Source organism: Hyla sarda, chromosome 4 (assembly GCF_029499605.1).
Source record: "Hyla sarda isolate aHylSar1 chromosome 4, aHylSar1.hap1, whole genome shotgun sequence".
NCBI lineage: Eukaryota > Metazoa > Chordata > Amphibia > Anura > Hylidae > Hyla > Hyla sarda.
In genome coordinates, this window is record NC_079192.1 from 123831777 (window position 1) to 123847734 (window position 15958).

Genomic DNA, 15958 nt, shown 5'->3' on the forward strand with positions numbered 1-15958 from the left:
TGTAATACCTGGCATTGAATGTCCTACTTGGATCCTTAATGGAGGATTCACGATTCCTCAGATTTTATATAACCTGCCTACTCTATTCTTCTGTCTCTGTGCCAGATGGGGACATGTACGGAGGCACTGTCAGTACCTTCCAAGGAAATGAACCCATTATTTACAAGAGTGAAGACAGCAAAATTACTTTGAAAACTGAGACCTCCTTGAACTGGCTCCAAGGTTGACCTTTGATTTACTTCTTTGATAAGAATGTGTTCAGACATATAGTAACATGGCTTTTGATAGAGATCAGGGACCACCTTTTGATGTATGCAGATCCTTCATTGCAAATATTTGCCTGTAAGGCTGAACCCAGCTTTCTATAGTTCAAACATCACATTCTGGAGTTTCTAACATCTTTTCTTCTGCTCTTAAACCTAGACTATACAAATCCTTTCTTTTACTATTGTATATAATGATAATATGGCTGCATTGATGTCATTTAGTCTAGGCAACAATGGAGGCGTATTTGGGGATAATTTTAAGATGAGTATTTTGTAGTATGTAAATAAGAGCATTGTAGGCGTAATGTGCTGACTGTGTGATTATATGCCCAGGACCTGCTATTAAACCCATTATCCTCTGCTTTGTCATTGCAGATCCAGCTTATGTGGGCTCGGCTCATATTCCAGAGAGTCTTCCCAAAGGGAATCCTATTGGTGATGATGATAAGATTTATTTCTTCTTCACTGAGACAGGAAAAGAGTTTGATTTTTTTGAGAACCCTTTTGTGTCCCGAATTGCTCGAGTGTGTAAGGTGAGAATAACAAAATAAATTATTAATTTCTGTATGATGTGTCACGAACTATGAATACATCCCTTCCATGCTGCATGAAGAGGGAAGACCTTGTTAGGTCTGAGATTGATGTAGGTGAGGACTTCAGGTCAGTGACTGGAAGATAAAACAAATCATATGTTTCTTAGCTGGTGGCTGTTTGCAAAATCAACTAAAATCAATTACCTTTGAGATTAAACTAAGCTGCAGCATGCATGCCTCCTCCCTCCCCCACCCCTCCCTGCCAAGCTTCATTGAAATACAAGGCTCAGTCCTGGAAAGCAAACCATGTAATACCACCATAATTGAATTAGAGCTAGTTTCCTTTTGTTGCTTTCTATGTCTAGAGGCCTTTATATTTAGTCAGGCCTTTACTCACGTTGCCTCTCTCCCTCCCCCCCTTTTCAAGAAAAAGGTTGGCATAATCCCTGAAGCTAGTTTACCTCTCTGCCAGTGTTGTAGTGTTTTTATAGAAGGATTTCTGGACAATAAGTGGCTCTGACCTGAATGCCATAGACCAGTGTTTCCCCACCAGTGTGCCTCTGGCTTTTGCAAAACTACAACTCTCAGCATGCCCGGACAGCCAAAGGCTGTCTGGGTGTGTCAGGTGTGATAGTTTTGAAACAGCTGGAGGAGACTGGCTGGGAAACTCTGCCATAGACCCATGCCATGTATGGCATGTATATCTATGTATCTAAAACTTTTTGTCATGATGATATCAGGATTTGTAAAAGTTGATGAACTCTTGGTTTCCAATACACTATATGGGGCATAATGGTCATTCCATAACAGTATTTGGTTTATTGTTTTTATTTTCTCTTATGATTCATGTAAACATTATGATCTTGTCCATCTCCTAGGGTGATCTGGGTGGCGAGCGTGTCCTACAGAAGAAGTGGACCACGTTCCTGAAGGCCCAGCTCCTGTGCACTCGCCCAGAAGATGGTTTCCCCTTTAATGTCTTGAAGGACATGTTTGTTCTCACTCCAGGAGGGGAACACTGGATGAATACCATTTTCTATGGGGTCTTTACTTCGCAGTGGTAAGCAGAACGCAATTGATTCATTCTATGTGTCAATGTGAGGAACACCCAAGATTTTTGGCTTTCCTCTTACAAGTCCCACGCTGCGACTTAGCTGTCAACACAGTTTTTTACTGTTCATTACAGCTTCGTATTGTGAACTACATTTCAGCCGTTCCTTTGTTTCGTAATGACCGTTTTGTCCTACTTCTCAGTTCCCCTGCTTGTTTATGTGACCATTTAATGGCATTGCTATTACAGGATCGGCCAGATCACTATAATTATAAGCACATGGACTGTGTTTTATATCTGTTCTTACTTTAATACATGAGTCTGGAAGCCGTGGATGCCCATATGGAATCCTATATTCTATAAATGTATTTTTCTCTCTACAGGAACAAGGGTGGTGTTGGAAGTTCAGCTGTATGTGCCTTCTCAATGAATGATGTGCAGAGGGCGTTCAATGGCCTCTATAAGGAAGTAAACCGGGAATCTCAGCAGTGGAGTACATACACCCATTCTGTACCAGAGCCACGACCTGGCGCTGTAAGTATTGTATGTGCATTAGAAAATTTGTTGCAGGATTGAGCTGGGGGTTTGAAACCAAGAAAGACAAATATTTCCTCCTATAGGTATTAGTGTAACTCCGCTGAAATATTTTCTTCCTACACTAGCAGAAATGTGTTAAAGCCAGATTCCAGTATGTATCTGGCTAATATTATCTGAAGACACTAGATGTCTTGACACCATGTTCTAGAAAGCCATGTATGGAGATTTACTTGTGTAGTGAAAAAAATCAAGCAGTATACATAGTGTGGTTTTTATCTATTTGCTAAAAGTTCAAGAACACTTGTTATTCTGCTGGGTAATGTGTGTCAACACTGCCCCCTAATGGACAAACTGTATACTGCACATAGTTTTACTCAGATTGTTCCCTGCTGTTGTGCTTATTCTTTTTTCTTATTTATGTTGCACCTATATATTACGTAGTGTTGAATGTTGAATACATAATGAATGAATGAATGTAGTTTAAGCATGCATGGGATAGGCATAAGTTATCCTTCATATAAGATAGGGCCAGGGGCTATGAATAGGATTCAGATTATTGGGCAGACTAGATGGGCCAAATGGTTCCTGATCTGCCGACACATTCTATGTGCCTACATTCTTCTTTTATTCATATGGAGGTGTCACAACCATCCGATAGCAAATTTTAACGGGCAGCTAGTTAAAGGGGTTATCCCTTAATTAAAAGATCACCAATTTGCGGGATAAGGGTTAGTTAGCTGACTGTGGATTTCTCATTGTTAGGACCCCCACCAGTCAAATGGCCCCCCATGTAAATGGGGCATAGTTTTCATGCTCAACCACCAGTCCATTCACTGTCTATAGGATGTCTGAACATAGCAGTTCAGCACTCAGCAGTATTTGGAAGTGCCATAGAGTGGCTGGAACCGCACTCAAGCTTGCATTCTGTCTCTCCTTCACTTGGGGGCACAATTGACCTCCATTCTTGTGACTGGTAAGGGTTCCAATGGTCAACCCACAGTATATTCCCTACCTGTGGCTAGTTGTCATGGTTCTTTAAATGGGCACTGTTATTACAAAAAACTTAAGTCATAGAGACATATCAAAAGTTTTTATCAGTCGGGGTCTGAGTGTTCAGACCCCAACCAATCATAGAAAGAGCCAGGAGAGGCGCGCCCTTAGCTTGTTCCCTCTCGGCTCTGTGTCATGTGACCAATGATCTTATAATGGTCTATATTGACACAGAGCAGAAAGTGCATTGCTGAATGCTTCTCTCCCTGCTTGTTCTAGTGATCAGTCAGGGCCTGAACACTTAGGCCCCGACAGATCAAAACTTTTGAAGTTTTGAGGACATGTCAAATGTTTTTTATAGTGACACATAGACTTTTACAGGGAATGTGTCAGCTATGTACCAGAAGCAGAGCGGCAGATCCCAGCAGATAGGCGCTAGGGGGTTAAAAATTACTCTTTTTAGCTGGTAAGGGTTAAAAGTAAATTTTTTTGTTAGCAGCTAAAGAGTCAAAATGGTGGCGCTGAGCTGCAGCATGATACCCTCCCTCCCACTTTGGCCACGCTGTGACTGACTGTCATTCAGGGCTGGAAGCCAAGCCCTATACATCAATTGTGTGAGGTGGGAGGGGGAGGGAGAAGACCTGCTGCTGCAGCTCAGCACCACCAGCTTGACTCTTTAGGTGCTAATGTGGTAGAAGGTGTGATACAGGGCAGATGGAATTACCCTAGGGGCAGATGGCATTAACCCCTTGTATTTGTGATGCCAGGGCGTGGTTTATCGTCAATACCACCCGAAGGTATACTGCTGGATCCTGAGCTAGGCACGGGGGCAATAATGACTCAGACGCCAAGTTAAGGACAACTGTAGCTTTACTGAGTGACCAATAGAACAATGTAGCCAGGCCCATGGAGGTGATCAATGACTTCAGAGACCTTAAGTGCTTGCTGGGACTTGCAGTGGTTTTGGACAATTTAGTGCAGGCCACCTTGACTTGACAATAGATGACAGTGACTGACTTGACTTGACTGGAGACAGACTAAGCTGTGACTGTACCTTACTTGTAGACTTGTAGCTTGTGGCTGCAGACTTGACTTTAGGCCTCCAATGGACTCCAGCCACACTCTTAGGCTCGACTGCACCTCAGCAAAGATTTAGGAACTAAGAGAGAGAAGAGACTCCTCCTGGGGCTTATATGGGGAGGCTCTGGTGGGGTCCCATTAGTCAACCTTAAGTCACCTGGCCACTGATACCTCCTGGGTAACAATCACATAACAACTCACATGTTAAACAGTCTTAAAGTGAAAATGCTTTCTTCACACATTACACAGTAGAATACATAATAAACATATTTACATGGGGGACAGATGCAAGGGGGCCCAGGGGACACTGAAGGGAGGCTGCCTGACAGGGCAGCAAGGGTACGGGGCGGCTGTGCTACCACACTAACAAAAAAATTACTTTTACAACTTTATAAGCAGCGATAAGCTAAAGTAAAGGTATGGTACATTTTCTCCCCCTAGCACCTGTCTGCTGGGATCTGCAGCTCCATACCTAATCTCAGTGATCCCGGTTTCCCCAGAATTTAAATACATTCCAGCACCAAAATGCTGCTCTGATTGTTGTGCACTGAAACATGATCTACTGTGCAATGGTATTGCTCAAGTTGTATATAATTTGGCAGAGCGACTCTGCTTACTAGTCTATGATTGTCTTGTTCATTCATATTTTCTACTCCCAACAGTGCATTACTAACAAAGCAAGGAACATGAAAATAAATTCCTCCCTACAAATGCCTGACAGAGTACTGAACTTCATCAAAGACCATTTCTTGATGGACAGTCCTGTGCGGAGCCAACCTCTACTGCTCCAGACCCAGATGCTTTATCAGCAGATCAGCGTGCAGAGAGTCAAGGGGCTGAAAAAAACCTATGATGTCATGTTCCTGGGGACAGGTAATGGTTAATGTAGCCTAACTCCACAAACCTTTCTATCCATGTTCATTACAGTAGTTTTAGTGTTAATAATACTTTCCATTCCACAGACGACGGGCGTCTGCACAAGGCTGTCCATGTGAATAAAAAAGTCCATGTTATTGAAGAGATCAAATTGTTTCCAAATGCAGATCCAGTTCAGGAGCTCCTGGTCGATCACAGCAAGGTAAGAATGTAGTCCGACTTTAGTAAAAATAATGAATTCCCTTTATTTATAAAGAGCCAACATATTCCCCAGTGCTGTCCAGAGAAAGCATTAATCATGTATTCTCACAATCTGATCCTTATCGCAAGGGCAATACCATAAGACACTATTACAGATATTATTTTAGCTGAATTAAAAGGTGTACTTTGCCCCTAGACATCTTATCCCATATCCAAAGGATAGGGGATAAGATGTCTGATCGCATGGGTCCCGCCGCTGGGGACCTTCGCAATCTCCCTGCTGCACCCGGCATTTGTTTAGAGCGTCGGATGCAGCGCCGAAGGCTCGTGACGTCACGGTGGTGCCCCATCAATGCAAGTCTATGGAAAGGGGCTAGACGGCCGTCACGGCCCCTCCCAATAACTTGAATTGAGGGGGCGTGACTGTGGCATCATGAGCCTCCGCCCTGCATCGCCAGTCATCCAGCACGGAGCGAAGTTCGCTCCGTCCACCAGATGTCTGGGGTGCTGCAGCCGAGATTGCGGGGATCCCCAGTGGCGGGACCCCCACGATCAGACATCTTACCCCCTATCCTTTGGATAGGGGATAATATGTCTAGGGGCGGAGTACCCCTTTAAGTGCTGGACCCCAGAGCAGCAGGGCAGCAGTGTTAACCAATGAGCCACTGTACTTGGTGTTAACTGTAGTATAGATATTGAGCTATCGATCTTCTCGAATCACATATATACATTCACCCTTGTCTGAAGGCTCATTATTTTATGTCTATTTTTAAATGATAGCTAGACACTACACGTGTGTATGTATATGTATGTGTGTGTATATATATATATATATATATATATATATATATATCGTGCCACATAGTTAGATTACTTAACAGAGTGAATAGACTTTTTTTGTAAAGATTAATGTTAATTAATAAGATGGCATAAATTGGCTGCTTTAAACTTGCTATTCCATTTGTAACCTTAAAAAATCATGTTATTGTGTCTCGCATAGAACCTGGTTTACGCCTCTTCTCGCTCCATGGTGGTACAAGTTCCGGTTTCAAACTGCAGTATGTATGCAAGCTGTGGGGAATGCATTCTTTCCCGTGATCCCTATTGTGCTTGGAGCAAGAGGGGCTGTCGCAGTGTCCACCACCATTCACATGATCCAAATGCCCAGTGAGTGGTCCCTATTATGTCTCTTTTTAGCCGTGAATGTTGTATATATAAACTTTCTTTATTCAATGTTATTTTCTGTCTTCCAGGCACTGGCTCCAAGATATTGAAAATGCAGATACTGAAAAACTTTGTGTGCAGAGCAATAGCTCCGGGCCTTCTGGACGGGTTCATGTTTCAAGCGGTAAGTCACTAACAGAAATGAGTTTATGCACTATTTTAAAGAAAGATATGAAAGAGAAATCAATATGACATTTAGAGATAAACGAATATATAAAGAAAGAGAGAAAAGTAAAGCGGGAGAGAGAGAGACGTAGAACAAGAAATATTGTTACAGAGGTAAAGAATGGGCCCTTTAAGATATGTCGATGGAGGGAAGATATCAAGCACTGTTCAAGGCTCAATCGGTCATGCGACCTGTTTACACAAGGTGATGTGTGGCCAACAACAAGCAATTGCTTATTAAGTGGCTGATCGCTCGTCCTTTTACACTAGCCGATTATTGGGAATAAGCCTTCATAGGTACCTCAAAGGGCCTAAAGTGAGATGTATAGAGAAAGTTTAATTTTATAATAGAGAGTGAGCGTGAGGTGTAGAGAGAGATGAAGAGAAATATCCTAGACAGAGATTATACTAAATTAAGTTACATCGTCCATTAATTCATATTATTGATGTTTTTTTCCACAGAAACACCTGAATGTAAGAAGATTGTGCTTAAGCTGAATAATGCTACTACTTTGCCTTGCAATTTGTTATCCAACTTAGCATCACGTCAGTGGCTTCACAATGAGAAAGCGATTGATGCCTCATATTTTGTATTAGAAACTGGAGACCTCATCCTCGTAAACAGTCCTGAAAGACTGGGAACATATGAATGCTGGTCAGTAGAGAGGGATTTCAAGAAGATGATGGTGAAGTACTGTGTGGAGTCAGACAGCTTCGTGAGGACAACCACTCAAAGGGCTCAAACAGAAATAATTTTTCACCAAGTTAGTGCCATTGACAAGGTTGTCAACACCTCAAAATTTATTTCATCTTCAGGGGGCAGCTCTGCCCAGCTATTAGGGAAATCTTACTGGAATGAATTTTTAATAATGACTGTACTGTTTGTGGTTGTATTGGTCATCATGACATTGTGCTTCTTGTATAGACATCGCAGTGGAATGAAATCCATTCTGAAGCCAGTGGAAAACTCAGACAAGAAGCCACGTAAAAATGCTGAAAGTGTGCCCCTAAATGGGAACAGTGTTCCTATCCAGCAAGCTGACCATAAGGGTTATCAGACTCTAAATGACAACTATATCATCAGCACTCCTGTTCACGACCCTTTGGTTGCTAGTAAAATTGTATCAGAATCAGAGAAGAGACCGCTGAATGTCAAAGACACTCTTGTGGAAGTATCGCCAGCATGCCCAAGACCAAGAGTACGACTAGGCTCAGAGATAAGAGATTCTGTGGTATGAAAGACTAAAACATAATACATTCCTGAACCCACAAACTACTATGGGACCACAAGCAACAGTTCAACGAGGCTCTGTGATCCACAAGTATTCTGTGTGTGTGCATGCAACTTTATGATGATGGTCAAAACTTGATTATAAACCCAGGCTACCTATACTTGGATAGCTTCTGTGTGCAGAAAGTATACAAGTGTACATTGTGGAAAGATAGCACATCATCTTCTGTTACAATCATCATCATGGTCTCTAGACACAGAAGGACAATTGTGTTTGGAAGCATGTGCACACTTGGCCTCCAGGTAGCACAATACCATTTCAACACTCATCTGATAAGCCGTGTGCAAGGACAATCTTTTGAGAAATTTCCACATGGTTAGTAGAAATTTGGGATACTAGTATTATTCCTCAGTATCGGTTATGGAGAAAGGAGAAGACCAAATGTAATTGGGGGTCCCCAAGGCGTCACTCATGTTAGAAGATCATCAAGAATGTTGTACCTGTGAACATTTTGTAGATCACTGAGCGTCCAGGCTTTGTAATTCTGAGCAACCAATGAACATGGTGTCAGTTTTGGCAGGTTTTATTATTATTACGGAAAGCACAATAAGAATCTGGCATTAGCCACGAAAAGGGTGTTCAGAATATTGGTCTGGTACATTGCCAACTGGTGGCAATATTCTACTGCGGGTATAAGACACCCTACTTTCAGATGTTTGCCATGTCGTCCAAGCAACCACCTTCATGAACACTTCTTGCACCTACTGCTGATGATCATCCACATCCTAAATCTTTTAGAAAACATCTATTAATATTATTTGTGTTTTTTGTTATGTTTTGTCATTACTTTGTTTAAATAATGTGAAACCAGGAACTGGTGTTATGGCACCAACAACCAGCTATAATCTGCCTAAAGTGTAAAAGGTACAGACACAGAATATTTAATTTATCAGTTTGTTAGAAATGACATCATATAGTTTTGTTTTGTTCAGGGGATGGGGGTGTAAATATTGTATATTTGTCATGGGTTTTTATTTGCATTTGTTTTTTTTTGAGAACGTGTGTGTATGGGATGTGTTCTGTTAGTATGGACAGATTTACCAGTAGTGTACGCCATTGCTCCAAGTGACCAGTAGGGAAAATGCATTTAATTGTTTGGGAAATGTCAGAATTTTCCTGTCACACTTTTTCCAGTGCCTTCATAATACGGGACTTTGTTAACATACACAAAGCCTGGATGGTAAGACATCCTGCGCTCATTTTAGACATTGTGTATCATTGGTATAAACTAGAAGTTGAAAGATGTTATGGAAGTAGTAAGCACACTCTTTCTCGGCTAATACGAGATACTGATCATGGGGTGTCTGAGGGCAAGATTGAAAGCACATGCTCTACACTCCTAGAGTGCCATAAATGCCTGCTCTTGCTTTACTGCGGATTAGTCTGAGCAGTGTTGAAAATACCAAAGTAGTTGTTATGCTACTAGTTATTGTATAGATTACAAAGTGGTTTTGTGCAGATAAGTCTCTGAGAATATCTCAGGCAGCTGCTGTTTTTATACACAACTAGAGTATCGAGTTCTCAGAACAGTACTAAAGACTACAGATCTATCCTCTCAGTGGCTATACCATAGTATAGCTACTTCTTTATAAAGCACACGTACCTCAGCTATGTTCAAGCTCCAACTTTTCTACTCATGTTACAGAACAATAAACCATAGACCTTTCTTCCTTAGAAACTTTAGTTTCCAGTCTCGGTGCAGCCTAAGGAGCATTGATCAATGTTGATTTGTATAAAACTACTTTGGAACAGCAAATGCATCTTTGAATGTACAGTATTGACTCAGTAGCATCTGATCTAAAGCACATTCACTAGAATATAAAACTCCCGTAGCTAAGGCAAAAAAAACCGTAGTGTTCTACACGCAGACGTTCAGTGACTACCTGTCGTGTACATGCTAAACACCAGATCTACAATGCTGTGAACCAGCTGCTGCTTGACAGGGATATTTACCGGTACTACACTGAATATAGAGGACCACTAGGACTCTGACATAACCTTACCTGTGTTGCAAAAAAAAAAAAAAAAGAAATGCGCACCTTATCACAACGCATGCATGGAAACGCCCCATCCTGTTGTAAATATGTATGTGCAGCTTTTCTGTGCCAAATGTTTTGTCAGTATGTGGTGTTGGTGAGTCCAGTTGTACAGTTTGCTTCCCATGTTGATTTGCAGTTTATGAACTTTTTTTATTACAGCACTTTATTTTTAATAAAATGTGGAAAAATTCCAATCTCAACTTTTTTCTGGATTTGAATTCTAGCATTTTGCTTTCTTGTTTATGTCGGTAAGGCTCCTTTTATATTCCGATCGAGAGATCCATTCTCCAGTGTGTCTTTTTGTAAAAGGCTCTTAGTTGACTTGAATTTGTAAGGAAATATTAGGGGAAATTTCCTTCACTTGTGCTGCAGAGTGGATCCTCTCTTTGATCTGAGAGAAAATCCCAATAAAAAAATCCCAAACATTTTGTGCAGGGGGCCTAATATGTATATGATACAGTAGGTGGAATATACTCACCATAATTATACAGAATTTATACCGAGATTGTCAGGTGGTCTGTTTATAACATTTGGCTGGCAGAAAAACCTGTTACCTAAGTGCTACTATTGGGCTCCTGATGAAGCTGGCAAGAGGACAGAGTATCATTAGCTGATGGCTGGCAAGAGGAAGGGGTATCATTAGCTTCATGCCCAGCACCTGCTCACCATACTGAGCAAAGTACACTGTATGCACAAAAGTTATTAGGACATACCACCTAGTCATCGAATTCTGGTGTATAAATTCAAGCAGCTACCAATGCAGTCCTTCTCAAGATCTCACGGAGTTCCAGCGTGGTACTGTAAAGGATGCCACGACTGCAAGCCATTTTGTGAAATTTTTTCCTCCACAATCAACTGTAAGTGGTATTGGTATCACAGCAACTAGGCCACAAAGTGGAGATAAGGTAAAGTTACAAAGCAGGGTCGACAAGAGTCATAAGTCACTAACATTCTGCTGCAATAACTGCAAACCTTGTTTGATAATACAATCTGCACAAGACCTGTGCCCTGGCAGAGGTTCATGGCATGGGTTTGATGGCTGAACAGCTGCATTACATCACCAAGTCCAATGCCAAGGGTCAGTTGTAGTGGTGTAAAGCGCACCACCAATGGACTCAAGCAGAGAAGTGGAGAATCATGCTTCTGCTAGTCAGTCTAATAAAGCAGTCTGGGTTTTGTTAATACCAGGAGGACCTGACCTGACTGACTGCATTGTGCCAACAATAAAAAAAATTTGGAGGAGGAATAACCATTTTGGGTTGTTCTTCAGGGGTTGCCCTGGGCCCCTATTTCCACTGAAGGGAAACCTTCACTAAGACATTGTGGACAATTGTATGCTTTCAAATTTGTGTGAACATTTTGGCTTTGGCCCTTTTTTCTTCCAGCATATGCACAAAGCAAGGTTATAAAGGCATGGTTGGGTGCTTTTTTTTTTTTTTTTGGGAGAGTTTGGTGTGGAAAAACTTGACTGGTCTGCACAGTGTCCTGGCCTCAACCCCATCTCATACCTTTTGGTATAAATTATAACAAAGGTTGTGAACTAGGCCCTTGTGCCCAACATCAGGGTCTGACCTCGTACATTCTCTTCTGGATGAATGGGCAGAATTCCCACAGACACACAGCATGATCTTGTACAAAATCTTCCCAGAGATGTAAAAACGGTTATAACTGCAAAAAAAAAAAAATTATTACCAACTCCATGTTAATAACTATGCATTTAGACTGGGATGTCCTAAAAGCTCCTTTTGGTGTAATGTGTCCCGAATACGTTTGTCTATGTTTGTGCTTGCAGCCCACATGTTCATTTTTTACTTATATAATGAGAAATTCACATTGACTTGAACAAATGTTAGATTTGCTAGCAAGTATAGGATCCCTTAAAAATGCTCAAGTGTCAAGGAGGTGGTGCCAAGCCACAGCATGCACGTCACCTCCTTCCCAGTCTTTACGAATTGTCAAGGCAGGAAGGGTGGGGGAGGGGGGAATCGTGCATGCTACAACATAGCACCATCTGCTTGAGAATGATATACAGCTGGCACATTCCCTTTAACTAGATAAAATTTGAAAGATGCATTGCCAGACAGTAAATGACACATACTTAGCTAATAGTAAAAACACTTACAAGACTTCAGAAGATTTTAGACACTTTAAGATTCCATCTGATGAATATTTCAGCCATCATTATGACAGAAAGTACTCATTTCCATAATAGAATTACCGACACCATCTAGTGATTTATTAATAATGTTACAGTTATTGTTTGTGATACAAATTTTTTTTGTGATACACTATTAAGAATTTATCATATCCAGTAATTCTGCAAGTGCCAGATTTAAGGCTTAGCACTGTGAAGAGTTATTCGGTTGCACTTTTAAATCCACAGATTTATTTCTACTGCATTTTAATGGAGTGGAAGAAATCCACATTTATACCATATGTGAACCCTACAACAATGAGCACGCCGGATACATTATAAAGTCTTTTTTGTTCAGTTCTATATACAGTGGTCCCTCAACATACGATGGTAATTCGTTCCAAACGACCCATCGTTTGTCGAATCCATCGTATGTTGAGAGATTCGTGCAATGTAAAGTATAGGAAGTTATACTCACCTGTCCCCGCCGATCCTCACCACTCCCGATGCTGCCCCAGGGGCTCCCGATGCTGTCCCGCTGCTCCGGCATCTCCGTTGTCTGATGACGTTATTACGTTGGTGCACCGGCACGGCGGGCGCACGATGTAATAACGACGCCGGAAAGCGAGGCCCGGACCCCAGAGAAGATGCAGAAAACGCCAAAGGATCGCGAAGTGGACCCAGAGCAGCGGGGATAGGTAAATGAACCTGTCCGGGATGCTTCAACTGCTATCCAACAGCAGCTTGGGCATTATGCGCTGTCGGATAGCAGTTAATGCGATGGCCCCAACATATAAAAGCATCGTATGTCGAGGGGGTTACTGTAATTCATATAACAGCCTTTAAAGGAAACAAATTAAAAGAACTGGAAAACTATTAGGGGATATGGATATGCACTCACAGTTCATAACCAGACATTTCCTGACAATACAGAGAGTCCATAAAACCACATGCAATGTCCAATAGTTGCATAATATTACCACAATATCAGTAACATCATGCATCTATTGGAAATCACACTGATAGGGACAAGCACTTGCCAGCTCCCGTCTCGGAACAGTATAATTTTGATATTACTAGGGAGCAAAAGTGAAGCGCTGGTGAGCAGAACCCTTCTGCTTCCCGGACAACCTCTTTAGGAACATACAAAGAAGGCCCACAGCAGTGGGGATGTCCAAAGCTCCTTTCTACGCTTGTTAGGCTATATTCACACAACATAATTCCTGCACGGAATTATGCATGAAAATTCTGCAGCAATTAATATCCCATTCACATCTACAGAATTCCTGTAGCGGAACTTCTGCTGTGTAAATGGGACAGCGGAATCCCACTGAAATGTATTGGGGGAGATTTATCAAAACCTGTCCAGAGGAAAAGTTACCGAGTTGCCCAACCAATCAGATCGCTTCTTTCATTTTTCACAGGCCTTCCTAAAAATTTAAGAAGCAATCTAATTGGTTGCTATGGGCAACAGGGCAAGTTTTCCTCTGGGCAGGTTTTGATAAATCTCCACCATTGGCTATAAATTCATGCAGAAATTCTGACATGTGAATGTAGCCTTAGGCTCCTTATACATGACTGTCCCATTTTCCTTTGTCCATTTCAGAACCTCAGATGAAGCAGAATATAGGAGACAGTCCTGGTAATTGCCTGGCATACAATGTAGTGAGGGCGGCCAGGGTTTCTCCGTGTATTGTAACATATTGCTATCTATGATGCATTTCCTATAAAATAGGTCAGACTGCTCCCTTGCCTCTCTATGCAGGGTTAGACAGAACTGCGCGCAAATTAATGAAAAATCCCTATGGATTGAAAAAGTTTTAGACAACCCTCTGTTTCTAGAATGGTCCCTCGATTTACAGTGGCATTAGGTGTGCAATGTTTTTGAAACATACAATGGTCTTTTCTGGACCATTATAACTTGAAACCAGACTCAACAGACAATTCTACTGACAATCCAGATCTGCGAAACATGTCAATGGCTGGAAGAACTGAGCATCACAATGGCCAGATACTACATGCTCTATTTACCTGTGTCAGGGTTAGCTGCTTCTTTGGACACTAGGTGGGGGCGGCTCCATTTTACTTATTTTGGGACACATTGTACTTTACAGGACCCTGAAGAAGCGTCTATCCTCTACATAGTCCGACCACTGGGACTCCCCCCATCTCCTGCATGGGGACACGGCTCTCCCACAGCTCTCCCATGCAGGAGGTGCGCCGGCCGCAGCAAGACGTCATGACCGACAAGCCTCCTCCATGTATCTCTAGGGCAGAGGCAGGTAGGCAGCATTTATATGCCTCCCCCTCTCTCCCATAGATCTGTATGGGGAGAGGGCGTACCTTTGACCTCAGAGAGGTCGAAGCTACGTGCATTAGCCACTCACATAGAGCGGCAATGCGGGGGCTCATGGAGGAGATTTTTTATGTCTCTTGCAGCAGCCTGGCAGAAACATAAGGGAAATGTAGATGGGACCTCAGCACAGCATATATAGGGGGGGGGAATTTATCAAAGTTGTCTATTTCCCGCATCAATATAGACCAAACTACAGAGCGTTAGGCCGGTCTATTGTGCACTTATTTTTTGTCAAAAGTCACACGTCTCTTGATAAATTCTGCGCACGGACTTTGGGATATATACGGTTTAGACTATATTTAAACCTGCTTCAGTATGGTCTGACATTTCAGCGTGCTTTCAACCGATGCGACTTGTCGCTGAAAAGTCACTTTTGATAAATTCAGCACCAATGCAGTTTTCCATCTAAAATAGACTAGAATGCATCATGTTCTAAAAATCCTCTAAAGCAAAAGTCGCGAAAAAGTCGCACGTATTTGGACCGACTTTCTGTGCGATAATTTTAGATGGGAAAAACCAGTCTAAATCCTTCGATAAATCTCCCCCATAGAGTTTATAGAGCTAAATATTTCAGCTCCCTTTTCCTTCGAGATGAGCTACACTGTAGAGCCATTCACAGCCCATCTCACACTGAACTGCTCTCGGCTGTGTGTAGCAAAGTGAGGGAGGCAGTTCTCCCCAGCTTCAGATGATGTCACACCTGCTGGGGAACACCCTCACTTAGCTTAGTGAGACTGAGCAGAAGATGCAGCACAATATCAATGTAGAAAACTAGAAAATAATAAAAATAAAAGGCAGGGGGTGGTTTACCATGATGGAGGCAGTGAACTGGGGCAATTATAATATGTATCAAGATCATAACAGGTACTCTTAAAGTCTATAATAAATGGCAGTGAGCATAACACTGAAGAGTTTGGAAAGAGTGCAGAGAAAAATGTGCAAATTGAACACAACAGCAGGACTGTAATAGGATCTTCATGGGCATCTGAAAATCTTCTCTCCTGATTATACTCCGCTCAAAAAACTAAAGGGAACACTTAAACAACACAATGTAACTCCAAGTCAGTCACACTTCTGTGAAATCACACTGTCCACTCAGGGAGCAACACTGATTTACAATCAATTTCACATGCTGTTGTGCAAATGGAACAGACAACAGGTGGAAATTATAGGCAATTAGCAAGACACCCCCAATAAAAGGAGTGGTTCTGCAC

The 15958-nt window shown here is 42.0% G+C and overlaps 1 protein-coding gene across 3 annotated transcripts in view; it reads left to right on the plus strand.

The window, feature by feature from the left end:
* Positions 1–10478, plus strand: part of SEMA4B (semaphorin 4B) — a 284324-nt gene extending 273846 nt beyond the window's left edge. For all 3 annotated transcript variants that reach the window (XM_056572013.1, XM_056572014.1, XM_056572015.1), the window contains 9 exons: positions 106–222; positions 642–799; positions 1678–1859; positions 2234–2384; positions 5120–5330; positions 5420–5535; positions 6535–6701; positions 6788–6882; positions 7386–10478. In XM_056572013.1, coding sequence (XP_056427988.1) covers positions 106–222; positions 642–799; positions 1678–1859; positions 2234–2384; positions 5120–5330; positions 5420–5535; positions 6535–6701; positions 6788–6882; positions 7386–8161 — 1973 coding nt within the window. In that variant the 3' untranslated portion in view covers positions 8162–10478. The remainder of the gene's footprint in view (positions 1–105; positions 223–641; positions 800–1677; positions 1860–2233; positions 2385–5119; positions 5331–5419; positions 5536–6534; positions 6702–6787; positions 6883–7385) is intronic.
* Positions 10479–15958: the final 5480 nt, after the last annotated feature.